General features: G+C 39.1%; 1 protein-coding gene across 9 annotated transcripts; it reads left to right on the top strand.

The window, feature by feature from the left end:
* Window positions 1-1,173: 1,173 nt before the first annotated feature.
* ANGEL2 (angel homolog 2) lies at window positions 1,174-25,291 on the top strand. 9 transcript variants are annotated; one of them, XM_033195245.1, is made up of 9 exons: window positions 1,174-1,436; window positions 5,868-6,118; window positions 9,173-9,429; window positions 10,450-10,519; window positions 12,272-12,693; window positions 16,832-16,958; window positions 17,373-17,430; window positions 20,426-20,589; window positions 22,325-25,291. In XM_033195245.1, the coding sequence occupies exons 2-9, from the start codon at window positions 6,112-6,114 to the stop codon at window positions 22,474-22,476; spliced, it is 1,257 nt and encodes a 418-aa protein (XP_033051136.1). In that variant the 5' UTR covers window positions 1,174-1,436; window positions 5,868-6,111; the 3' UTR covers window positions 22,477-25,291. The 9 variants fall into 9 exon arrangements, with proteins under 9 accessions (XP_033051136.1, XP_033051132.1, XP_033051139.1 ...); XM_033195241.1 differs by lacking the exon at window positions 5,868-6,118 and adding an exon at window positions 3,616-3,941; XM_033195249.1 differs by lacking the exons at window positions 1,174-1,436; window positions 5,868-6,118 and adding exons at window positions 1,511-1,605; window positions 3,616-3,941.
* The last annotated feature ends 415 nt before the right edge of the window (window positions 25,292-25,706 follow it).

The following is a 25,706-nucleotide window of genomic DNA, read 5'->3' as shown; positions in this document are numbered from 1 at the left end:
AGCAGTGTTAGATAAGCTTTGTTGAGGTATGAATTACAATGCTGTTGACTGAGTTCAATGTTACTGAATCAACAATATATATTACATAAGATGTCTTTAAGTGGAAACACACACATAACAAAACTATGTATTGATAAGTTGATAAAAATGCGACCAGAGGCTTACTGGATCCTTATCCTGTATTTCCCTTAGGAGCAATGATTCAGTATTTACTAATTCATTGTTTCCAGCAACTTTACAGAACCTACCTACTGCAAATAACAAGAATCAATTACATACTCAAGGAAAGGGTTTTTTTCCAAATACACTTGATTTCCTTTTAAGCACCAGGGGTAAGAAAAGCCTTCCCAAGAAACTACCACTGTTTCAAAGAGCCTATAAAAGCAGTGCTCCTGCCTTCTAGTATCCTTTTCCTCTCTACTCTCTACACTTTATTCTTTCTCGGTTTCTTTCTGTTTCTTGTGGGGTCTCCACTTAAATAATGTCTTCCAACAATCTACAGTCCTATACTACATTTAATAAAGGTGGACACACAGTACATACACGTACATTTTAAAGTGAGAGCTATGGCTGTGCTTCCGCAAAATTAATTGCAAAATTCTGTGGTACCTCAGTTCCATGGGCACCCAGAGGATGCGTTGTTCAGCCTCAGCTGGGAATCTGCAGTTTGGGCAATTAAAAATTTTCACTGCTCTGTACACATTATTTCCTCAGCCAGTCCTGTTAAGCAAGTTTATTTCTGCCAGGCGCAGTAGCTCACTCCTGTAATCCCAGCACTTTGGGAGGCCGAGGTGGGTGGATCACTTGAGGTCAGGAGTTCGAGACCAGCCTGGCCAACATGGTGCAACCCCGTCTCTACTAAAAATACAAAAATTAGCCGGGTGTGGTGGCTCATTCCTGTAATCCCAGCTACTTTTGGGTGGCCGAGGCAGGAGAATCGCTTGAATCCGGGAGGCGGAGGTTGCAATGTGCCGATATCATGCCACTGCACTACAATCTGGGCGACAAGAGCGAAACTCCATCTCAAAAAAGAAAGAAAGAAAGAAAGAAAAAGAAAACAAAAGTTTATTTCATTCTGTTCCTTTAAGACGAAGGTCGGGTGTTTTGCCCTGTTCAGAAATGGTTGCTCGCGCTTCCCACGCTCTGCGCATGCTCTTTGAGCAGAATTCCGGGTTAAGGCATTCAGGGACTCTCACTGCGCAAGATGGAGAGTAGGCCGGCTGGCGGCGAGACTGCACCTCCCAGCATGCCTTGCAGCCGGGACTGGAGTCGGTACTTAGAGTGATGGGGTTCCCTAGGTACTTTAGGCCACCGCATCGGTTTAGAGATTGAGGTGGAACCCGGGGCCTGGGAACTGGACGCACGCGGAGGGCGAAGATGGAAGCCTGGCGATGTGTGAGGAAGGGTTACGGCCACTGTGTGGTGGGAAGAGGACGGTCAGTAGGGCTGGGTACTTGGAGGGAGGAGAGAGGGGCGGGCGGCCTGAGGGCGCGGGCGGGCGTCTGGGACTAACCCGGGGCGGGGCGGGCTAGGGGAGGAAGGAAGAGGAAGAGGGTCTGGGCGATGGTGTATCCGGGAGGAGCCTCCAGAGACCAAGAGGGATAGGTAAACCCGGCGCGCAGCCGGCGACACGCTGGGCCAACGAAGTCTGGGGTCTTGGCGCGGAGTTCATGGGCCGCTGGCCAGGCTTGCGCCAGTGGCTTTGGATCCCTGGCCCGCTTCCCCCCACCCAGCCTCCAGAGCAGCGCTGGCCTGCTCCCCACACTCCGCAGCACCGTCCCGGGAGCCGAGCGTCGGCGGGGAGGCCGCCTCTCCTCAGTAGGTCTCGGCGGTCCTGATCCCCTGGAGGCGCGCGTGTGGCACACGCCCAGGAGGGGCTTGATTTTTGTTGATGTGTTAGTGTCTCTCAAACTTTAGTCACTTGTATGTCATCCCTTACTGTTAGGGCCAAGTTCTTGTTCCACCTTTTTATTTACTGGATATTTTTCTTTAAATTGACTCAGTTTTTTAAAAAAGCACTTCAGTAGGTGCGGCCCACATTAGCTTCGCCCTAAGCAGTGTCAGCAGTCTTGGATTTGATGTGCGATTATGTTTTTTCCTAATAAACTAACAAATATTTAGATATTACAATCAAGTAATTTAACTGTGTACTCTATGAAATGACTCGTGTACCACCCACCACGCTTTGGAAACACAGCATGTATTATTGCATAAGTGATGGGGATTTGGTTTTAACTCCCATAGGCCTGGGACTTGATGGTAATTCAGTTCAACAATGTTTCCTGAGTACCAGCTGTTTGCCAGGCACTGTGCTAGGCACTTGTGAAGAGAACGTTATTAAAATGAGTAAGACGGTTCTGGTCCTGAAGGAGCTTAACATCTTAAGAGAAAAAAAAGTCTGAATAAATAACTGCAAATATAGAGAATTAACTGTTGTAGTACAAGTATTGTATTTCAATACAGTGGCTTATTAGGATAGAAAATGCGTGGACCATGTGCCCAAATTCCTATGGCTTTCACAGTTATCACAAAGCAGTGTAAGATACCCATGTTTTATGCTTTTAAAGATTTACAATTAAGTTGATTTTAGAGAACAACTAGGGAATACTTAAACTGTAAAAATATGCAATAAAAATTTAAATGCTGTTAAAAGGAAAATAACAGCGTATAAAGTTAAATAACGGTAAATGCAACTTAAACAAAATTCCCTTAGGGATGGGAGGGCACATTATTGATGCTGTGGAGGAAATGTAGGTGTTAAGACTTTTGGAGGAAAGAATAGAAGTCTTCAGAATCTTAACATTTTGCCAAAGTAGTGTAGTGAGAGGAACATGGTGCTTTATTAAGCTGAAGTGTCTCTTGAGAGCCTGAGAGCAACATATCTGTTAAAAATGTTAGCGCCGCTTTGGAGATATTTTGGATGGTGGGTTAAATTGAAGCTGTTGGTTTGGAGTGTTGGTGCGTTCTTAGTAAGTAATCCCCATCCTCTTTAATTTCCCCCAAGGAGAATCATGCTTAAAAAAGGATGGAAAAATAAATTATCCACCCGTTGATTAGTAAGAGAAGTAGTTTTGTGAATTTATGAAGTTGTGGATAGGCTTTTGTTTTCCTAGCTTATACAGGTGTTTGGAAAAATCTGCCCTTGGTATAAAGAGCTGTTCAGAAACTTGTTATCGCTCCACGTGGGAGAAGAGATTTACTTTGATTGTAGTGTGATAAGAGTTCCTTATTCGGTTTCAGTATAATGTTTGTTGTGTATTTTATTTTCTCATTGAGTTTTTTAGGTGCTTGAAAGCTACTCTGAATATCATTTTGATAGTTGATTCATCTCTCAGTTGAACTATGTACATTTTGAGGGGTATGTGGTGTTTTAGGAGCCTGGGAGGCATGCTGTGTTAAGTATTGAGAATACCATTAATGGTTTTTTAGGACGAGAGTCTTGAGACATTGATGCTAATAGGTAAATCATGGGTGGTTTCCCCTTCATCCTTCACAGATTTAGAAGTCAGATTTTAAATATTAGCCATTACTTTCCCTTGAGGAAATAGACTTAGATTTTGTAAACTATAGCTGAACAAAAAGTGGTGCCTCAAGGAGTGTATTTATTTCTTTTAGATACCCCATGTTTCCCCATCACTCGAGGAGTCTGGGCAGAGACTGGACTACACCGTGGGAGAATCTACAAAGGTGTTGCTGGAACAGACATATTTCTAGTTGTATGAGGTGGCCTGGACATTACTCTCAAGCTCCTTACCCATACTTCAGTAGTAGGCATTTTTCACTAAATTGGAGACCACCCTGTTTGTTTGAGTCTAGAACTCAGTTCCAGTACTGTAACTGGAGACCTGACAACCTGAGCCAGACATCTTTGATTCATCTCTCTAGTTACATCATGAACGCTGAGGGAGATGAGCCTTCATCAAAACGAAGAAAACACCAAGGTAAAGGTGACATTTATCTTGGTGTAGAAATAGATACAAGTGATAGACTAAATTGAAACTTTCATATCTAATCCTTTAAACCTCCTAAGGTTTTAGAGGTATTTGGTGTTGATTTTTAGCCAGTAGTTTTGTGTTAGAAAAAAATGAATTCTTGGCCGGGCGCAGTGGCTCACGCCTGTAATCCCAGCACTTTGGGAGGCCGAGGCGGGCGGATCACAAGGTCAGGAGATCGAGACCACGGTGAAACCCCGTCTCTACTAAAAATACAAAAATTTAGCCGGGCGTGGTGGCGGGCACCTGTAGTCCCAGCTACTCAGGAGGCTAAGGCAGGAGAATGGCGTGAACCCGGGAGGCGGAGCTTGCAGTGAGCTGAGATCATGCCACTGCACTCCAGCCTGGGCTACAGAGCGAGACTCTGTCTCGAAAAAAAAAAGAAAAAAATGAATTCTTCCTTAAATGAAGTCTTTATTTTTATTCAACTAATTGTGTACTTCTGGCTGTAAAAATAGAAATGAGTCTACAGATAGAATAAGATTGGCAAAGAAAGGAGAAATAGATTACAAAAGTAAGTTTTATTTAAGGATAATTTTTAAATCCAATGTTTTTGAAACAAAAGCCCTTAGACTTCTTAGAAATTGATGGCTGTATGCTTAGAAGTCTAAAGATCTAAAAAAAATTTAGTGTTTTCATTTTTAAGCCAACGTTTTTATGTAAGACAAAAGGACTCATAAATAGAAGCAACCATAAATGAAAGACATGGTCTTATAGGATAAGATTTTTGTTTATTAAATCTGTATATCTCAAATTGGGGTCCACAGATATCTTGAGAGTTTGCTAGAAGTATTATCTTTTAGAAGGGGAACCACATCTTACTCCACTTTGAGAAAGTTTTTTAAAATGTGTTAATTTACTTCTATTTTTTCATATTCTTTCTACTCTGAACAATTTACTAGACTCCCTCTGTGCTGCCAGTCTTGCCCCCACCACAACCCCATCTCCTGAAAGTATAAATGAGATGTTTAGGTAGAATTTGGATTTGGAATTGTCTTTCTTATTAAACCATAATTTTCAGTGAAGATAATTCCTCTGAAGATATTTGAGAGAAGGCTGTGTGGGTGTTAAATGTTTAGGGAGCTGATATATAAGTTTGTCGAAGGAAGACATTCAAGGTGAGTCTCGTCTGGAAGCCAAAGCTAGAATTAGTGCTCTTCAGATTCCCTCTGGTTTATCAGATAGTAGTCTACAGGCTTCAGCTGGGTCCCAATCAACTTTGCTAAGCTAATATTCAAATAAATGTGTAACTTATTGCTACACAGTTACAAAGAACCTAGTCAGAAAAAACAAACACTTGTAGAAATTCTTAACTATCCAAAAGTGAAAATCTGTTTGTGTGTAGTACTTAACCACAGCATAGGGAGATAAACAAGAAATATTTGAATGAATGAAAGGTGTATTTAGAGGCATTAAAATTAGGTTTCTGAGAACAATCCTAAGATCTATAAATCTAGGGCTGTATGATGATACCATATTGCTTTTCACTCATGTAATTTGTTCATCAGGTCCTCACACTCCTCTTTTGTTTAGCCTCTTATAAATCTGGGGTGCTTTCAGATGGAGCTGTGGCATAGCTTCATAAGCATTGATTGAGGAACCATTCCCTGCTTTCTGCCCCACCACTAATTATATGAACTTGGACAGCTTACTTAACCTCTTTGCTCCTTGATTTTTTCATGTAAAATAATGCCTACTTGAAAGTCTGTTGAATGAAATGAGATACTGTATGTCAAAGTGCCTAACACACTGTTGGCTTCATAGTAGGTACTCAGAAAATTATGGTGTTGTTTTCCCTTTATGGATGGGGAATTACATTTACCTACTGATAAAGCTTGATTACAACCTGACTTTCTATATGTCCATTCTTCCTAGGTGTTGTGAATAAGGAAAATGCTCTTCGTTAAGCCATATTTGTGACTTCCGATATTTCACTAATACTTTTCAATCAAGAAAACAGCATTGCTAACTTGCCTATCACTTTAAAGTGGTATTTGAAGGATTTGTGTGATACAATTATGACTTTGTAATTAGGCACCCTAAAAACCCGATCAGGCCTATTGCTTACTTTCTTTGATTCATCTGTCTTCTCTGCTGTGATCACCTTGTTCCTCCTGATATGGAAGGTATATAAGCTTTTGTAGTGTGAATTTATGTTGTGAAGCATATGAAGGCCAGAGACTATCCACTCTATCAGTGGTTTTCAAATTGTCTTCCATGGAACCCTCACATTTGAACACATTTTTGTAAGTTTATTAAAAGCAAATGTGGTCAGTATAAAATGTGTGTTCACTCCATCATCCCAGCCCCAGTCCCAGCATGCCAGGGATTGGTGTTCCATGACATGAAAAGTAACACAGAAGGGTTCTACAAGCTGTAGAAGTTTGAAAGCCACTGTATTAACCAGATAATCTAATGGTCCTGGTTGTTTACAAAATGGAATTGCAAAAAGAGTTGGTTATAAGCTTTAATGACCAGGACAATAAAAATCTTAATGCATTTATATGCCATTACATGTACATGTTTTATAAGGAAATATTAATAAGGTTTTTAGACCTTAATTTTCATATTTTAATATGGCAGTGACACCAGGGTAGTGCTCCATCTATGATGATAGCTTGTATATTGTTTGCATGACTAGAACCCTTTCCATCTTGCATACGTAAGAAGACTTTGATTTGGCTAAAACCATCATAGACAGTCTCCAGTTTATGAATGAATTGTGTTCTACACATGATCAGTTTTTTTGTTTTTTTTTTTTTTGGAGGGGAAGTCTCACTCTGTTGCCCAGGCTGGAGTGCAGTGACACGATCTCGGCTCACTGCAAGCTCTGCCTCCTGGGTTCACACCATTCTCTTGCCTCAGCTTCCCAAGTAGCTGGGACTACAGGTGCCCGCCACCACGCCTGGCTAAATTTTTGTACTTTTTAGTAGATACGGGGTTTCACCGTGTTAGCCAGGATGGTCTCGCTCTGCTGACCTTGTGATCGGCCCTCCTCAGCCTCCCAAAGTGCTGGGATTACAGGTGTGAGCCACCGCGCCCGGCCAATCAGTTCTGTTTTCCCTATAGCAGTTTTGTTACAAACCTGAGTGGCTCTGCAGAGCCCGTACAATTAGCCTTAGTTCTGAGCTATTGGGGGTAGGATTCCTATCTTCAGTGAATGATAGGGAATAGTTTCCTTTCCTGGGCATAGGATAGGCTCTAGGCAAAATTCTTCATAGTTGAAGACTTGTTTGGTTTTGTGTCTATCTTTTTTTTTTTTTTTTGAGACGGAGTCTCACTCTTGTTGCCCAGGCTGGAGTGCAATTGTGTGATCTTGGCTCACTGCAACCTCTGCTTCCCGGGTTACAGCAATTCTCCCGCTTCAGCCTCCTGAGTAGCTGGGATTACAGGCGCAAGCCACCACGCCTGGCCAATTTTTGTATTTTTAGTAGAGACAGGGTTTCGCCATGTTGGCCAGGCTGGTCTCAAACTCCTGACCTCAGGTGATCCACCCGCCTCAGCCTCCCAAAGTGCTGAGATTACAGGCGTGAGCCACTGTTCCTGGCCTAATCATTCTTTAATTTTTTTTTTTTTGAGACGGAGTCTTGCTCTGCCACCCAGGCTGGAGTGCAGTGGCCGGATCTCAGCTCACTGCAAGCTCCGCCTCCCGGGTTTACGCCATTCTCCTGCCTCAGCCTCCCGAGTAGCTGGGACTACAGGCGCCCGCCTCGTCGCCTGGCTAGTTTTTTGTATTTTTTTAAGTAGAGACAGGGTTTCACCGTATTAGCCAGGATGGTCTCGATCTCCTGACCTCGTGATCCGCCCGTCTCGGCCTCCCAAAGTGCTGGGATTACAGGCTTGAGCCACCGCGCCCGGCCTAATCATTCTTTAAAATGATTACTTCATTGGCATTTTTACATAGCATAGTGATATTTTGATTGTAAGTGTATTGTGCAGAAGATTTGCAAAAATATTTCATAGTCCTAACACTAAGAGATAACTACTCTTAAAAAAAGTGGTGTATTTCCTTTTAGTCTTTTCTTTCACCCTCTGTATAAGTGTATAGGATATTTTAACTTCAATTTAATTTTTGATTGGTGGAATTCTAGGCATTGTATTCCAGTGAAGTGAAAACCTTTGCAGGATAGAGGGAGATATTCTAGGACTGAAATTTTTTTGTATTATTTAATCATACTTAGAAGTCCATTTCCAAATCTGTTTTCCCATGTTCTTCCCATTTTTTGTTTTCTCTTTCTTTTGAGCTCATAAATTCTCTAAAAAGTCCGTGTTTCTCTTCATGGTTTCCATGGCAATAAGAGCATCCTCTTTAATGATAGGGTGTAGGAGGCAAGATCAAAGGTGAATACACAGACACACATCACACACGCGGTTATTTCTAAGTCAGGGACTGCCTATGACTGCAAAGTCTCATTTTTTTAATTCTCTTTTCATCACTTTTGCAGAATGCATGATGTGTTTGCAGAATATGAACTATGACACACTCCTGGTTGTTGCATGCTAGGTTTGTTGGTTAGCCATCATTTACTAGCATTCTGTAGCTATGTCATATTTAACTTTTTCTTTATTGTACATTTAAAAGATTTCTTTTGTTTATTTTGTTTGCATGTTCCACTTTAGTGTTTTAAACACTAAAACTTCTTCCATATATTGCCATGATATACGCTTCTTGCATGTATAAACTAGAATTCTGAACCAAGGGTTGCTACTGGAACTTAGTTAATCATTTGATGATCTTATCCCACTAATAGGGAATAAAACACAATGTAAAATCATCTTATTGAAAAGCCAACTTTGACATACAAATATGTTGTTATAGTTATAAAAGTGTCAATCACATCTGTGGCAGAGCCGCTTCTTAACTGTAGAGAAGTGAGAAACCACAACCTCCGTATAGTCTTAGCTTTATAAGCACGTATTCTCAGCCTCCAGAATGACTTGCAAGATTATTTTAAACCTGTTTTAAACCTGTTGGTCAGTCAGTATATTGTGTTACCACATTTTTACCAATTTGATAACAGTTCTAATTATTCAGTGCTATATTGCCACTTCCTAGGGAAAAACATTCTATTTATTGCTTATGGGAATTTTTAAGAGGCTGAAAAATACATATATGTGGAGAACTATATATGGTCTGCTTTTGATTAATTCCTTATATTTGTGCAATATATTTTTAACAGGTGTGATAAAGCGGAATTGGGAATATATATGTAGCCATGATAAAGAAAAAACGAAGATCCTAGGAGACAAAAATGTTGATCCCAAATGTGAAGACAGTGAGAACAACTTTGACTTTTCAGTGATGTCCTATAATATACTTTCACAAGATTTACTGGAAGATAACTCTCACCTTTATAGACATTGCCAGCGGCCAGTATTACACTGGAGTTTTAGGTTTCCTAATATTCTGAAAGAAATTAAACACTTTGATGCAGACGTAAGTGCAAAATATTATTGAAATTCTTCACATAAGAAAAAGCTGGGGCCGGGCACAGTGGCTCATGCCTGTAATCCCAGCACTTTGGGAGGCTGAGACAGGCGAATCACCTGAGGTCGGTAGTTCGAGACCAGCCTGACCAACATGGAGAAACCCTGTCTCTACTAAAAAATACAAAATTATCCAGGCGTGGTGGCGCATGCCTGTAATCCCAGCTACTCAGGAGGCTGAGGCAGGAGAATCACTCGAACCCAGGAGGTGGAGGTTGCGGTGAGCTGACATTGCGCCATTGCACTCCAGCCTGGGCAACAAGAGTGAAACTCTGCCTCAAAAAAAAAAAAAGAAAAGAAAAGAAAAGAAAAGAAAAAGTTGGGTTACATGTTTCATTTGTGCATTTATGAACTAAATGGTTTTCTCCGTTTTGTTTGTGGGGTAAGAAAGGAATGTGTTTTAACAATAATGATGGAATAAGTCTTAATAAGGTATGACTTTCAGAGAGGCATTTGTTAGTGGTTGCTGGTGTGAATAATCATCTAACTTTTCAAAAAGGGTCCAAAACGTTTTTAAGTATGGGTCACTTTTGAGACAGAAACTGGCAGCATATTAAGTATTCAGTAAATATTAACTTTGATTTAAAGTTTCAGTAATTCCTGCAAAAATGTCACCTATCTGATAACATTCAAAGAAATCAGCCTCTTAAGACCTGAAAGATAGTACCAATGAGCACGTAAAACCCGAAAAAATACCCTGACATGTAAGCTAAGAATATTTCCTTTTGGATATAATAATTTTGAGTACTAAGGGAGCTCCATGTGATTGAGGGCCAGAGTTTTGAGATTGATCAAAATTCAGAAACATTAATTTGGTAGATATATAACAAGAAAAAAGGATGTCTTTTATTTCAATTATTATCAGGTGTGGAATTTTAGAAGCCAGCTTTTAGATATTTTAAGATAAAAGCACCAGGAAATTCATATTTGCATCCCTGTGTTCTAATTCAAGTTATTTTTTTCTTCCAAGGTACTTTGTTTGCAAGAAGTTCAAGAAGATCATTATGGAGCAGAGATCAGGCCAAGTTTGGAATCACTGGGTATAGTGTAACTCTTTTTTTTTTTTTTTTCTTTTTTGAGACAGGGTCTCGGTCTGTCACCCAAGCTGGAGTGCAGTGGCACAATCATGGCTCACTACAGCCTCAACCTCCTGGGCTCAAGTAATCCTCTCATCTCAGCTTCCTGAGTAGATAGGACTAGAGATGTGTACCACCATGCCCGGCTAATTATTTAATTTTTTTTTATAGAGACAAGGCAATGTAACTTTTATCTTAGCCACATTTGCTTTTGAAAATTCATGTGTCATTAAGATATAACTTGCTAACAAAGATGTGTGGCATATTTTGGCTAAAAATCTTAATTTTAAAAAATTAATTTCAAAGAGTCAGGAAAAGGTTGAGGTACTCTCCGGAAACTTTTGTGTTGGGGTATAATTTTAATTCAAACAGAAAGATGTGTAAAAATCTCTTAGTAACTCCCTTTCCTAGGAGTTGTTCTGTCCACCTCTAGACCTATTGGACTCTGAGCTCCATGAGGTCAGGGACCATTTTGTCTCTTTCATCATTATAATACCAGTGCCTACTAGTGTCTTCCTAATGGATAGATGCCAAAAACCTGTTTGATAAATAAGCACTTCTAGAAACAAGTTATCTGTGGTCCCATATACTTGAGAAATGTGCCTGCTTTGCATTCATAAATTTAGCAAATTTTTTTTTTTTTTTTGAGACAGACTCTCTCTCTGTTGCCCAGGCTGGAGTGTAGTGATGCAATCTTGGCTCACTGCAAGCTCCACCTCCCAGGTTCATGCCGTTCTCCTGCCTCAGCCTCCCTAGTTGCTGGGACTGCAGGCGCCCGCCACCACGCCCAGCCAATTTTTTGTGTTTTTTTAGTAGAGACAGGGTTTCACCGTGTTAGCCAGGATGGCCCTGATCTCGTGACCTCGTGATCCACCCGCCTTGGCCTCCCAAAGTGCTGGGATTATAGGCGTGAGCCACCGCGCCCGGCCTTCATTCAGCAATTTTTTTTTTTGAGTGTCTACTATATACCATGCACTGTTCTAGGGAGTGAGGATATAGCACTGGGCAAAAAAGATGTAAAAAATTTCTCCCTCATCTGGAGTGTACCTTCTAGTGGAGAAAGGCTAACCAAATAAATGAGTAAATAGCATATTAAGTAATGATAGTTTTCTGGAGAAAAGCAGGAAAGTGGAATGGAGAGGTTTCAGTTTTAAACAAAATGATCAGACAAGGTGACATTTGAACAAATACTTGAAGGAGGTGAAGGAATAAGCTATGCCTAGAACATTCTAAGCAACAGAAATAGCAAGGGAAAGTCCCTGAGGTTGGAGTGTGTTAAGGCAAGTGAGGAGGCCAGTGAGGTTGGAATGAAGTGAGGGGGAAGGAGTTATAAGCAAAAAGATCAGGAATATAGGGTGGAGAGAGTGTAAGAATAGATTATTGAAAGGCTTTACTGTTATTGCCATGACCAAGTTTTACTAGGATGGCAATGGGAGACTGATAATACACATTAGCATATCAAGGGCTGAAGTCTGCATATAAAGAGGCCTGTTAGACCCAGTGTCAAACATTTTTTATTCCAATGTTTATTGACATCCTACATGACTAATAGACCCAGTGTCAAACGTTTTTTATTCCAATGTTTATTGACATCCTACATTACTAATGTTTTGCAGAATACAGTTTGGTAAACATTGTTCAGAAGTATCAGGTGAGCTGTGTTTTGACAAATATATAAAAGCAGTCATTTGTTTTAAATTCATTTGTTTCTTATAGGTTATCACTGTGAATATAAGATGCGGACAGGAAGGAAACCTGATGGCTGTGCTATTTGCTTCAAGCATTCCAAATTTTCACTCTTGTCAGTGAACCCAGTGGAATTCTTCCGCCCTGATATTTCTCTGTTGGACAGAGACAATGTTGGATTAGTTTTACTCTTGCAACCCAAAATTGCATGTGCTGCCTCTCCTGCGATCTGTGTAGCAAATACCCATCTGTTGTATAATCCAAGGCGAGGTGATATTAAGCTGACCCAATTGGCAATGCTACTGGCAGAGATTTCCAGTGTTGCCCACCAGAAAGATGGCAGCTTCTGCCCTATTGTTATGTGTGGTGACTTTAATTCTGTTCCTGGTTCTCCACTATATAGTTTCATAAAGGAAGGAAAATTGAATTATGAAGGACTTCCCATAGGAAAGGTAAGTGCTTGCTCCATAGTTAGTAGGAAGTGGACATAGTTGCTCCACTCATGATAATGTGAAGATAGTTATTACATGACTGTTTAAAAACCCTGGATGATCCAGTACCCTCACTTTATCAAACTGATTTTCCATGACTTCTTTTTTTTTTTTGAGATGGAGTCTCCCTCTGTCACCCAGGCTGGAGGCTGGAGTGCAGTGTCATGATCTCAGCTCACTGCAAGTTCCGCCTCCCAGGTTCAAGTGATTCTCCTGCCTCAGCCGGCTGAGTAGTTGGGATTACAGGTGTGCGCCACCACACCTGGCTAATTTTTGTATTTTTAGTAGAGACAGGGTTTCAGCTTGTTGACCAGGCTGGTCTCGAACTCCTTACCTCGTGATCCACCCGCTTCGGCCTCCCAAAGTGCTGGGATTACAGGCGTGAGCCACTGCGCCCAGCCACATCTAATAAATAATTATTTTCATTTGGTTGATTTTCATCTCTTTCATCTGTCTGTGGCAACATACTGCTTGGAGGAATTAACAGGCAGCAAAAAAAAAAAAAAGTATTGACAGACATGGATACTTCACAAATAAGTAACACAAGGTGGCAGGATAGAATTTGGAAAGCTGGATGTGGGCAAAATAGTAATTCAACATTTATTATATAAGTTTCCCTTGTATAATAATAAATATTTTCTTTAGCTTAGCACAATTTAGCTCATGTAATTATTTTTATTGTGCTTTCCTTTCCTTACTTTAGATCATTTGATTTTCAGTATATTTACCAAAATAAGCTCTCCACCACTAGAGTTTTCAGTGATAGTTTAAAATTATTTATTTATTTATTATTATTTTTTGAGATGGACGGAGTGTTGCTCTTTTGCCAGGCTGGAGTACAAAGGTGTGATCTTGGCTCACTGCAACCTGCGCCTCCCTGTTTCAAGCAATTCTGCTGCCTCAGCCTCCCGAGTAGCTGGGACTACAGGCGTATGCCACCACACCTGGCTAATTTTTTGTATGTTTAGTAGAGACGGGGTTTCACAGTGTTAGCCAGGATGGTCTCGAACTCCCAACCTCAGGTCATCTGGAGGTTCACCTCGGCCTCCCAAAGTGCTGGGATTACAGGCATGAGCCACCACACCCAGATAGTTTAAAATTTTATAAAAGTTAATCTCTGTTAGTACAGGTATACCTCATTTTATTGTGCTTTGCTTTATCGAGCTTCAAACATACTGCATTTTACAAAATTGAAGTTTCGTAGCAACCCTGCCTTAAGCAGCTCTATCGGTGCCGTTTTTCCAACAGCATGTGCTCAATCCCTGTCTCTGCCACATTTTGGTAACTCTTGCATTACTCAGACATTTTCATTATTATTACATCTGTTATGTTGATCCCAGATTAGTGATCTTCGATATTACTGTTATAATGGTTTTGGGGGTTATGAACTGTACCCATATAAAATGATGAACTTAATCGATAAGTGTGTTTTGACTGCTCCACTAATCATCTCTCTCCCCCTACTTGGGCCTCTATATTCCCTGAAGCGCAACAATATTGAAACTAGGCCAAGTAATAGCCCTGCAGCACTCTCTAAGTGTTCAAGTAAAAGGAAGACTCACATGTCTCACTTTGAATCAAAAGCTAGAAATGATTAAGCTTAGCAAGGAAGGCATTTTGAAAGCTGAGAGGCCAAAAGCTAGGCCTCTTGCACCAAACAGCAAAGTTGTGAATGCAAAGGAAAAGTTCTTGAAGGAAATTAGAAGTGCTACTCCAGTGTATGAAGGCATAATAAGAAAGCAAAACAGCCTTATTGCTGATATGGAGAAAGCTTGAGTGGTCTGGATAGAAGATCAAACCAGCTACAGCATTCCCTTGAGTCAAAGCCTAATCCTGAGAAAGGCACTAAGTGTCTTCAATTTTATGAAGGCTGAGAGAGATAAGCTGCAGAAGAGAAGTTGGAAGTTAACAGAGTTTAATTTGTGAGGTTTAAGGAATGAAGCCATCTCCGTAACATAAAAGTGCAGGTAAAACAATAAGTGCTGCTGATGTAGAAGCTACAGTAGGTTATCCAGAAGATCTAGCTAAGATCATTGATGAAGGTGGCTACACTAAATAATAGATTTTTTTTTTTTTTTTTTTGGAGACAGAGTCTCACACTATTGCCCAGGCTGGAGTGCAATGACACAATCTCGGTTCACTGCAACCTCCTCCTCCTGGGTTCAAGCGATTCTGCTTCAGCCTCCCAAGTAGCTGGGATTACAGGTGCATGCCTCCATGCTGGGCTAATTTTTTAATATTTTTTGGTAGAGATGGAGTTTCACCATGTTGCCCAGGCTGGTCTCGAACTCCTGGGCTCAAGCAGTCCTCCTGCCTCAGTCCCCCAAAGTGTTGGGATTACAGGTGTGAGCCACCGCACCCGGCCAACAATAGATTTTTAATGTGGATGAAACCACTTTCTGTTGCAAGAAGATGCCATGTAGGACTTTTCATAGCTAGAAAGAAGAAGTCATTGCCTGGTTTCAAAGGACAGGCTGACTCTTTTGTTAGGAGCTAATGTAGCTTGTTACTTAAAGTCAGCGTTCATTGACCATTCTGAAAATCCTAGGGCACTTAAAAATTATGCTAAATCCACTCTACCTCTGCTCTATCAATGGAAAAACAAAGCTTGGGGATGACAGTGCATCTGTTTATGGCATAGAATATTTTAAGCACACTGCCAAGACCACTACTCAGAAAAACAGATTCCTTTCCAAAGATTACTGTTCATTCACAAGGCAGCTGGTGACCCAAGAGCTCTGATGAAGATGTACAAGGAAATGAGTGTTTCATGCCTGCTAACACGGCATCCATTCTGTAGCCGGAATCAAGGAGTAATTTTGTATCTACGGGTCTCCTTATTTAAGAAATACATTTCATAGGCTATCGCTGCCATCGAAGTGATTTCTCTGATGGATCTGGGGAAAGTAAATTGAAAACCTGGACAGGATTCAGCAGCCTAAATGCTATTCAGAACATTCGTGATTCATGGGAGGAGGTCAAAATATAACCATTAAAAGGAGTTTGGCAGAAGTTGATTCCAACCCCCATGAATGACTTTGAGGGGTTCAAGACTTCAGTGGAGGAAGTAACTGTAGATGTGGTGGAAGTAGCAAGAGAACTAAAATTACTAGAATTAGAAGTGGAGCCTGAAGAATTAACTGATTTGTTTCAATCTCACGATAAAACTTAAATAGATGAGGAGTTGCTTCTTATAGATGAGCAGAGTATTTTCTTGAGATGCAATCTATTCCTGGCGAAGATGCTGTGAACATTGCTGAAATGACAACAAAGGATTTTAAATGTTACATAAATTTAGTTGATAAAACATTGACAAGGTTTCCAATTTTGAAAAAAGTTCTACCATGGATAAAGTGCTGTCAAACAGCATCACGTGCTACAGAAAAATCTTTTATGAAAGGAAGCATCATGGCTACAGCAAATTTCATTGTTGTCTTATTTTTAAGAAATTGCCACAGCCAACCCCAACCTTAAGCAACCATCACGCTGATCAGCCAGCAACCATTATTATCTAGGCAAGACCCTCCACCTGTAAAAAGATGATGACTCACTGAAGGCTCAGATGATTGTTAGGATATTTTAACAATAAAGTATTTTTAAATTAAGGTATGTATTTTCTTAGGCATAATGCTGTTGCACACTTAATAAACTACAGTATAGTATAAACACAATTTATATGCACTGGGAAACTGAAAAAATTATGTGACTTGCTTTATTGAGATACTCACTTTATTGTGGTGGCCTGGAACCAAACCTGCAGTATCTCTGAGCATGCCTGTATTTGATACAATAGGAACTATATTTTAGGTAGTAAAGAAGGATGAGTAGTATTAGTCCAAAGCAATAGATCATTTGTATGTCCAAATTAAAGAAAAACATGTATGGGAAAAAGATTGTCATTTTTATGTAAATGATAAGTGCTTTCTGAATTGTATTTGAAGAAAAGAAGATTTTATAAGGCCAAAGAACCACTTAATATAATGAATAAAGGGTAATAATTTACCACTTTTGGATTACCTTTTATTTAAGACACAAACTTTTCAATTCATAAACTCTTTAAAATATTTTCACTTAAGATACCTGTTGAAATTTTGTTTAGGTATCTGGCCAGGAACAGTCTTCACGGGGACAAAGAATTTTATCTATTCCCATTTGGCCCCCAAACCTAGGTATCTCACAGAACTGTGTGTATGAGGTACAGCAGGTACCAAAAGTAGAAAAGACAGGTAAGTGTTTGTAATACATTTTGGCAGTCTGCTGGGTAATCATGTTCCCTTTGAAGACATAAAACTTAAGTTTTTAAAAAGATAAAATCCCAGGAATGAATATTCATATATATAAATATATAGTTATTGATTCTTTTTCTTAAGATCTCTAAATTTACCATTTTAAAGTTGAACTTCCAGAATTATCTGTGCATGATTTACTTGCATGTTGCTTTGGAATTGTTTGCATTTTTTTATTTTTCCTAATTCTGGAGGCCATCAAAATATATAGATTCCAGAATGAAACATGTAACTAGGCATCTTTCTAACCTAGATAAGTCTTAAATATTATTTCTGGAGTAAGATGACGGTATTAAGGCAAACTAGAACAAAACTATATTAATAAAATTAATATATTTTCCTCTATTCTTACAGACAGTGATCTGACACAAACACAACTGAAGCAAACAGAGGTCCTAGTGACAGCTGAAAAGTGAGTTCTGGAAAGTAAAAGGAGACATTTGCTAACTTTAGTTGAATAAAAAACTCATTTCTCAAAAATCACTTGGATAAAAAAATTAAGGTGATAATATTCCGTGCTGGTGAAGAGTGCCGGCCCTTAAGTCAAATAGGCCTGAGGTCCAGTCCTGACTCTGCTGTGTTTTAGCTGAATAATTTTAAGCAAGAAACTTAACATCTCTGAGGTTCAGTTTCTTTGTCTGTAGTTCGGGTTGTTGTGAGGATTAGATGAGACAAAGCATATAAAGCACAATGTTTGAAACATAGTTAAGTGCCTAGGTAGTGTTAGGAAGGGAAACAGCTTGTCTGTGGACCTGGACCAGCTCAAGTACTCTTTAAAATTCACATACTTAAACAAAGGTCAAGATCACAGAAACATCTCTCTCAGATATCAAGAGGATCTTTAGTTGTCTTTGATTTACTAAATCTTAAAACTGTCTATAAGAGAATTGATCCAAAAATGAATATGCCAGTTGAAAAGATGATCATTTAAATGTATCTCTTGAACTGTAGGAAAAGATTGTCAGAGGGGTAAAGATGCTGGGATTCTTCATTAAAGAAATAGGAATATTTGGGGCTATGGTTGAGAAATGGATACATGTTAATAAAACAGGACAGAGACTTAAGTCTTGGGGAGATTCTTGAAATATCTTGATTGTTTTATATTGTGGCTATTTTATAGGTTTTTGTTTTAACATTTAAATTTAGGAACAAATTCTCATTCATTTTATCTGCCTCTCAATCTTTATTTTGTATACCTTGTTTTGAGAAAATATTACTACATAAATAAGAACTAGTAAGAATGGAAGCAATTTTTTAAAAAAATTTTTAAATATTTAAAAATTAATGATTAAATCTTTCAGTAGAGTAAAAACTTCTTTGAATAAGATTAATAAGGAGGCTAATCTAACAAGTACTTAGTTTTGAGTAATCCTTAAATCTTTTTATAACAATATAGGATATGAAAAAAGATACTGGCTGGGCGTGTTGGCTCATGCCTGTAATCTCAGCACTTTGGGAGGCCAGGGCGGGAGGATTGCTTGAGCCCAGGAGTTTGAGACCAGCCTGGGCAAGACAGTGAGACCCTGCTTCTATTTTAAAAAAAAGAAAAAAATAAAACATTCTGGCCGGGTGCGGTGTCTCATACCTGTAATCCCAGCACTTTGGGAGGCTGAGATGGGTGGATCACGAAGTCAGGAGTTCAAGAGCAGTATGGCCAAGATGGTGAAACCACATCTCCACTAAAAATACAAAAAATTAGCTGGGCATGGTGGCAGGCACCTGTAATCCCAGGGAGGCTGAGGCAGAGAATTGCTTGAACCAGAGGGGTGGAGGTTGCAGTGAGCCAAGATCGTGCCACTGCATTCCAGCCTGGGCAACAAAGCAAGACTCCATCTTAAAATAATAATAATATGAAAACATAAAACAGATACTTTGCCCTTGGTGTCTATCTAAAAATTAAAAGAAAAAAAGAGGCCAGGCACGGTGGCTCATACCTTTAATCCCAGCACTTTGGGAGGCCGAGGCGGGCGGATCATGAGGTCAGGAGATCGAGACCATCCTGGCTAACATGGTGAAACCGCATCTCTACTGAAAATACAAAAATTAGCCGGTTGTGGTGACGGGTGCCTGTAGTCCCAGCTACTCGGGAAGCTGAGGCAGGAGAATGGTGTGAATCTGGGAGGCGGAGGTTGCAGTGAGCTGCGATCGTGTCACTGCACTCCAGCCTGGGTGACAGAGCAAGACTCTGTCTCATAAAAAAAAAAAAAGATACTTTTTAGTATCTATATATAAATGCAGAGTGTTTATATGCATAGCTTATATTTGTAAACTGAAAAATTGATAGTAAAATAACAGTTTGCAGAAGACCTATTTTTATTTATTATTTTTATTTAAGAGTCAATCTCACTGTCATCCAGGCTAGAGTGCAGTGACATGATCTTGGCTCACTGCAGCCTCCACCTCCTGGGCTCAAGCAGTTCTCCTACCTTAGTCTCCCAAGTAGCTGAGACCACAGGCATGGGCCACCATGTGCAGCTAATTTTCTTAGTTTTTTTTTTCTTTTGTAGAGATGAGGTCTCACTGTGTTGCCCAGGCTGGTCTCCTGAGCTCAGTCTTCCTGCTTGGCTTCCCAAAGTGCTGGGATTACAGGTGTGAGCCACCGCGCCCGGCCCTATTTGTGTTTAATATTATAAATCCTTAGACATAAAAAGTTGCTAAAACTTAGAGGGCATTTTTAAGGATTTACCTTTGTTCCTGGCAGATGAACACTTTAAAAGCAAGGGAAACATCTTCATCTACATATTCTCAGCACCTGAGATAGTGCCTAGAACTTAGAAGGTGTTTGGTAAATGTTTGTTGGATAAGTTTTTTAAGATTTTATTTTCCTTCAAGGCGTAAAAGATCCTTATGATTCATAAAGTATCACTAGAAAATTATCTTTAAACCTTTTACTCATAACATCACATGCATTATATTTGTGCATGGGGCAAATGTAATAAACCATTAGAGAAGCTGTTTTAAGATGTAGTACAAAATTATCTCATATGTCATAGCAAGAAAAATTAGAATATGGCCTCTCTGTCATCAGAAGTCTAGGGGATTCCAAATAGTGTTCCTGAAGACCCCCTTGATTCTCTTTCTTAAAAACACAATAAAACTTGTAAGTGGTTTTAGAATACATGTTCTTTAGTAAGTGGAGGCATTCACACATGTTATAAATAATGAACACATTAGTATGCTAATTATAGAGCTTTTTTAAAAGCCACATTAATGATGGCTTTATTGATGGGTTTTAGATATCACTGCATAAGTAAACTAATACTAAATTATGATATGGTCTATTTAAATAAAGCTTGTCCTAATGTCTGGTCTTAATCTAGAAATTAAATAAAAAAGAACTTCAGATAGAAGGAATTCTTGAAATTACAAAAAACTTGAATACTAAACACTTCTTCTTTTCTGTTTAGATTATCTTCAAATTTACAGCACCATTTCAGCTTGTCATCTGTTTATTCACATTACTTTCCTGACACTGGAATTCCAGAAGTGACCACCTGTCATTCCCGAAGTGCCATAACTGTGGATTATATTTTCTACTCTGCAGAAAAGGAAGATGTTGCTGGGCACCCAGGTAAGGAATGCATGTAATCCTAAATTCTACTAGAGAGCACAGTAGCTAAAACCTCAAGGTTAAAGTTAAGAAAGCTTTCTAAACATACAGTTGAAGTTCTAGATCTAGAAGGTAAAAATATTTCGAAATAGACAGATTGGTAATATATTTGAATAAATCAGTTGATTACTTGCATATGAGGGAGGCAATAAAACACATCCAAGCAAATTATTACCCAAGAATGACATTATCAGTCCTACCCTCCAGTTCCAGTCAGCCTCTGAGTTATAGGTCTTTCATATTGCCCTTTCTTTTTACTTGCCATAAATTTACTGTTTTTCCTGTGACAGGAACTGAGTATGTTGTTAATGGTCATCATAGTTTTGTGCTTAAATTTTACGGAGGCATGCTGCCTTCATTGGAGGACCATAGTTACACTGCCAGCAACACAGCTTACGCTGTCATGTTGACTCTGGAATACTGGATTTTTCTGAAGAGGAAAAGTGTGTGTGTGTGTGTGTGTGTGTGTATATATATATATATATATATATATATATATATATATACATACTTATTTTTTTTTTTTTTTGAGACAAAGTCTCACTCTGTTACCCAGGCTAGAGTGCAGTGGCGTGATTCTCAGCTTACTGCAACCTCTGCCTCTTGGGTTTAAGTGACCTTCCCACCTCAGCTTCCCGAGTAGCTAAGACTACAGGTACGAGCCACCATGCCTGCCTAATTTTTGTAATTTTTGTAGAGACAGGGTTTCACCATGTTGCCCAGGCTGGTCTTGAGCTCCTGGGTTCAAGCAGCCCGCCCATCTCAGCCTCCCAAAGTGGCTTGGATTACGGGCATGAGCCTCCACATTCGGTCAGAAAAGTCTATATTATTACTAGGTGTTTTCAAAAAGTGAAGGTGATAAAAGTTTTCTTTGTGTGCTTCAATGAAAATCAGGTTGTAAACATTAGCCAAAGGATTTAAAGTGGAGAAGAATAAGAAAACTTGAATGTGGGCGGCTTTTTCTTTTCTGATTTTTTCATTTTTTTTCTCTTCCATTTTTTTTTTAATGCTACTTGTTCTTTACCCTTTTCCCCTCTGTTTGTTCCCCCCCTTCTTTCTTCTGGGAATAACCTTATTAGTAACACTCAGGAGATGACTTACCCCTGCCACTAGATCTACTTTACAAAATATGCCTGCTGCTTTGAATTTGTAGTAAGGTTTTCACAGTTGTCATGCTGACAGAAGTTCACTAGGTGGCGGGAGAGTGTTACCGATCAGCATTTCAAATTTCTTAACGATTAAGAGCATGTCATCTTTTACTCTACTTCTGTGGGTGCTGACTCTCTGGGACTAAGTTATACTAATTTATTCTCCATTCACCTTATAAACTTCTGCAGGGCTGTGGCCCGGTGTCTCTGGCTTTATGCAATTACAGAATGGTTGCTGGATGAGTTTCTTAGGTAGTTGTCAATGACAAATTACTCTTAACATTCTTAAGTATTACATTTATATTTTCTTCTAAAGATTGCTTACAGTTACAGAGCTGGAAATAGAAACAATATCTCAACTGCTGTGTGTTTGGTAATTACAATTAGGTTATAACTCAATAAAGCTTAAATATTCTAAAAACTGTTTCATAGTTTTTAGTCTTCTGGAGGGGCCTCTCAAGTTCTATATGTGTTTGGAGAAAAGACTTGTATGATTAATTTACAATAACCTGTTGACAGTTTTACTAAATATGTATGTGCTTCTTTAGGAGCTGAAGTTGCTTTGGTTGGTGGCTTGAAACTTCTAGCTAGACTGTCACTTCTTACAGAACAAGACTTATGGACTGTTAATGGACTTCCAAATGAAAATAACTCTTCAGATCATTTGCCTTTATTGGCAAAGTTCAGACTTGAGCTCTGACTTCTTTGATCACATACTAATTTTCTTTCCAGTTTGTATTGTTTTTCAAAGAATGTAAAGTTCTTAAGTGTATGCATGTTGTTTATTTTTGCACTGTGGAGTTTCTCAGGAGGTTATGTTAGATGCTTTGAAACTCCATATCAGAAGAAACAACTTTATAACAATTTTTTTAATAATGAAAAATATTTTTCTGACAAGTGAGATCTAAATATTCTTTATTGTAAAAGAGATGTAAAGGTTTTGTATTCTAAATCCTAGTAAAATTGACAGTGATTTTTAAATATAATGCATCTTCCTTTGTCTGCTTGTAAAAAATTTCATTTCATAAATTTTGGTGAGCTCTATAGTGGATCCAAAATATCTTTGAGTTCTTGCAAACTATAAGTGGTTTCTTTCTAGAAGGCTTGATTTCATTAGGAGACCCCTCTATTGAGTTCTAAATAGTTTATCTTAGAAATCCTTGGGTCATTCACAGGTATCCAGCCATTGTTTAGTTTGTTTTTGAAGGGGTTTGATAATGCTTTTTAAGTTGTACAGAATGTTTAATCCATCATATTACTGTCCTGAGCCATGTAATATGCCTGCATCATGTTGGGGAAATGTTTGGGAAATGTAAGTCAGCATAACGTGTAAAGCTCACTCTTTCACCCTGGAACAGACAGAGGTGGGCTTAATAGAGGCAGAGACTGGGGATATACCTTTGTTTCCCTAGCATTTTTATTTATTTTTAATTATTTTTTTTTCTTTGAGATGGAGTTTCACTCTTGTTGTCCAGGCTGGAGTGCAATGGTGCGATCTCTGCTCACTGCAACCTCTGCCTCCTGGGCTCAAGCAATTCTCCTGCCTCAGCCTCCCGAGTAGCTGGGATTACAGGCATGCGCCACCACTCCCGGCTTATTTTGTATTTTTAGTAGAGACGAGGTTTTTCCATGTTGGTTAGGCTGGTCTCAAACTCCCGAGCTCAGGTGATCCGCCCACCTCAGCTTCTCGAAGTGCTGGGATTACAGGCGTGAACCACTGCAGCTGGCAGCATTTTTTAAAAATTCAGTTGTAAGATCTCTGGGTTAGGGGAGAGATTTTATTTTACTGAAACAGTTCTGTAGAGATTTATTTTATTAGGAAATTTGTCTTTGGAACAAAATGGCAGCTATAAAATTGTTTTTGTTGTGCCTCAGAAATATGAGGAAGCCTGTAAAACTCTAGTGGGAAGATATTAACTTGGAGTCCTAATACTCTGTAAATAGTCATTAAACTGTTGGTTTTAGTGGTTTTGTTTCTAAAATGTTTTCTTTCACAGTGATGCACCAGTGTGAGATGGTGCTGACACTTTCTATGAAGTGGTTATGAGTAGGTTTAATAAATCCTATATACAAGTGTTTGAATCGATTTTAAAACATAAAAAGTGGAAATTTCCTTTTTTTGTAGACAGTAGGAACAAGGAATTACATGCATTTTTACTAAGTAGTAATTTTACACTGAATTATAAATGTTTTTACAGTGTTTTATTAATAGAATGCTTCACCTTAAATTGGAAAATAATAATAGTCTTGGACTAAGTCTTTGTACTAAAGCATTTGCTATAATTATTTTTAAAAAAACAGATGAAAGCCTCAAAGAAGGCATGTGGATTATAAGATTTATCTAGTAAAAATTGTAATTGAATATGTTTAAATATTTAATTTCTCACTTCGGGGGGTTTTTGTTTTTTAGACGGCATCTTACGCTGTCGCCCAAGCTGGAGTGCAGTGGCGCGATCTTGGCTCACTGCAACCTCCGCCTCCTGGGTTCAAGCAATTCTCCTGCCTCAGCCTCCCAAGTAGCTGGGATTACAGGTGTGCACCACCACGACCAGCTAATTTTTGTATTTTTAGTAGAGATGGAGTTTCGCCATGTTAGCCAGGCTGGTCTCGAACTCCTGACCTCAGGAGTGATCCACCCGCCTCAGGCTCCCAAAGTGCTGTGAGTACAGGCATGAGCCACCATGCCTGGCCTTTGGGGGGATTTTAATTACAGTATTAACTGTAGTTCCAGCATTTCCCACATTTTATAGTAGTAGTTATCATGTGCCCTAATTAGCAGATACAGACATTATCAAATTATAATGATAGTATAATTATCCCTTTTTAGTATTGGGGAAAGAAAAATGAAAATTCATTAGTTAATTACTGCCTTGTGTTGTGTGAATTTATTAACAAATAACATTATTACATATAGGTCATTGTTAACAAACGAACATCACTGAAAACCTCTGTGAAAATTTTTTATATCCTGATTAATATATTCTGGCCCATTTTTCATGTGCTTCACTTTGATAGAGTTAATCCATAAAATTGCTCCCTACTTTAGCTTATCAAATGAAGTATTATTTTGTGGACTGGAGGCCAAAAAGTCAATATGAGCTTCTCACAGGTTTTTAAACCTCCACTAAAAATAATTATCCACTTGTCTTTACTTTTGTTGACCAGAATAGTTGATAACTCTGCTGGAGCCTCTACTTACCTGCCAAAAGCAATTAAATCTGGTTAATGCCTGAAACCAAATCTCTCAGTCTCAAGTGTTATACTATACAAGTTTTACATGGAAAGGTAAACTGTGGAGTAATGAAATTTTGGTTTTACTGTACATTTTGTTATCAAGATAATATGCATGTTTGAAATCTTGTCTTTATTTGTAATTAAGTTACTGTCTGCTTTTAACCATTTGCTTTCCTAAAGAAAGTTTGAGATCCAGAGAGTTCAAGGGATTGCGGAAAGAGAGGCGTCAAGTCATTTGCACTTTGTACCTGTAAGTTATGTAATAAACTATTATACTCGTACTTCTGTGCCTGAAGGTTTTGTGGTAGGTATACTGAGATGTATAAGCTGTCCTGTTGCCTTTACTAACTATTTCATTGCTCTTTTCAGCCATTTTTACTTAGGGTGGTGCTAAAAGATGAGTGAATTGAGATGTATCAAAATAGAGTAATAGAGTAGTTTTTAATATAGAGTCTGCAGATTGTGAAAGAAGGGTGAAAGAATGATAAACAGGTTCACTAGAATAAGTATATAATAAGATGACCAAAAAAAATCACACCGTCTTACTTTTTTTTCTTTTTTCTTTTTTTGAGACTGATCTTGCACTGTTGCCCGGGCTGGAGTGCATCGGCAGGATCTCAGCTCACTGCAACCTCCGCCTCCCAGGTTCAAGGGATTCTCCTGCTTCAGCCTCCCAAATACTTGGGATTACAAGTG

This window comes from Trachypithecus francoisi, unplaced genomic scaffold, assembly GCF_009764315.1.
Source record: "Trachypithecus francoisi isolate TF-2019V2 unplaced genomic scaffold, Tfra_2.0 Lachesis_group5, whole genome shotgun sequence".
Taxonomy (NCBI): domain Eukaryota; kingdom Metazoa; phylum Chordata; class Mammalia; order Primates; family Cercopithecidae; genus Trachypithecus; species Trachypithecus francoisi.
Note: the sequence above shows the minus strand (reverse complement) of the source record. Positions and strands in the feature narration are given on the sequence as shown.

Excerpts from the sequence above, each read along its gene's own strand:
- ANGEL2 (XM_033195241.1), top strand. The coding sequence starts at position 1,378 with ATGGAAGCCTGGCGATGTGTGAGGAAGGGTTACGGCCACTGTGTGGTG. Across the intron at positions 16,959-17,372 it reads ACCAAAAGTAGAAAAGACAG|ACAGTGATCTGACACAAACA; the intron begins GTAAGTGTTTGT and ends CTATTCTTACAG. Across the intron at positions 17,431-20,425 it reads GTCCTAGTGACAGCTGAAAA|ATTATCTTCAAATTTACAGC; the intron begins GTGAGTTCTGGA and ends TTTTCTGTTTAG.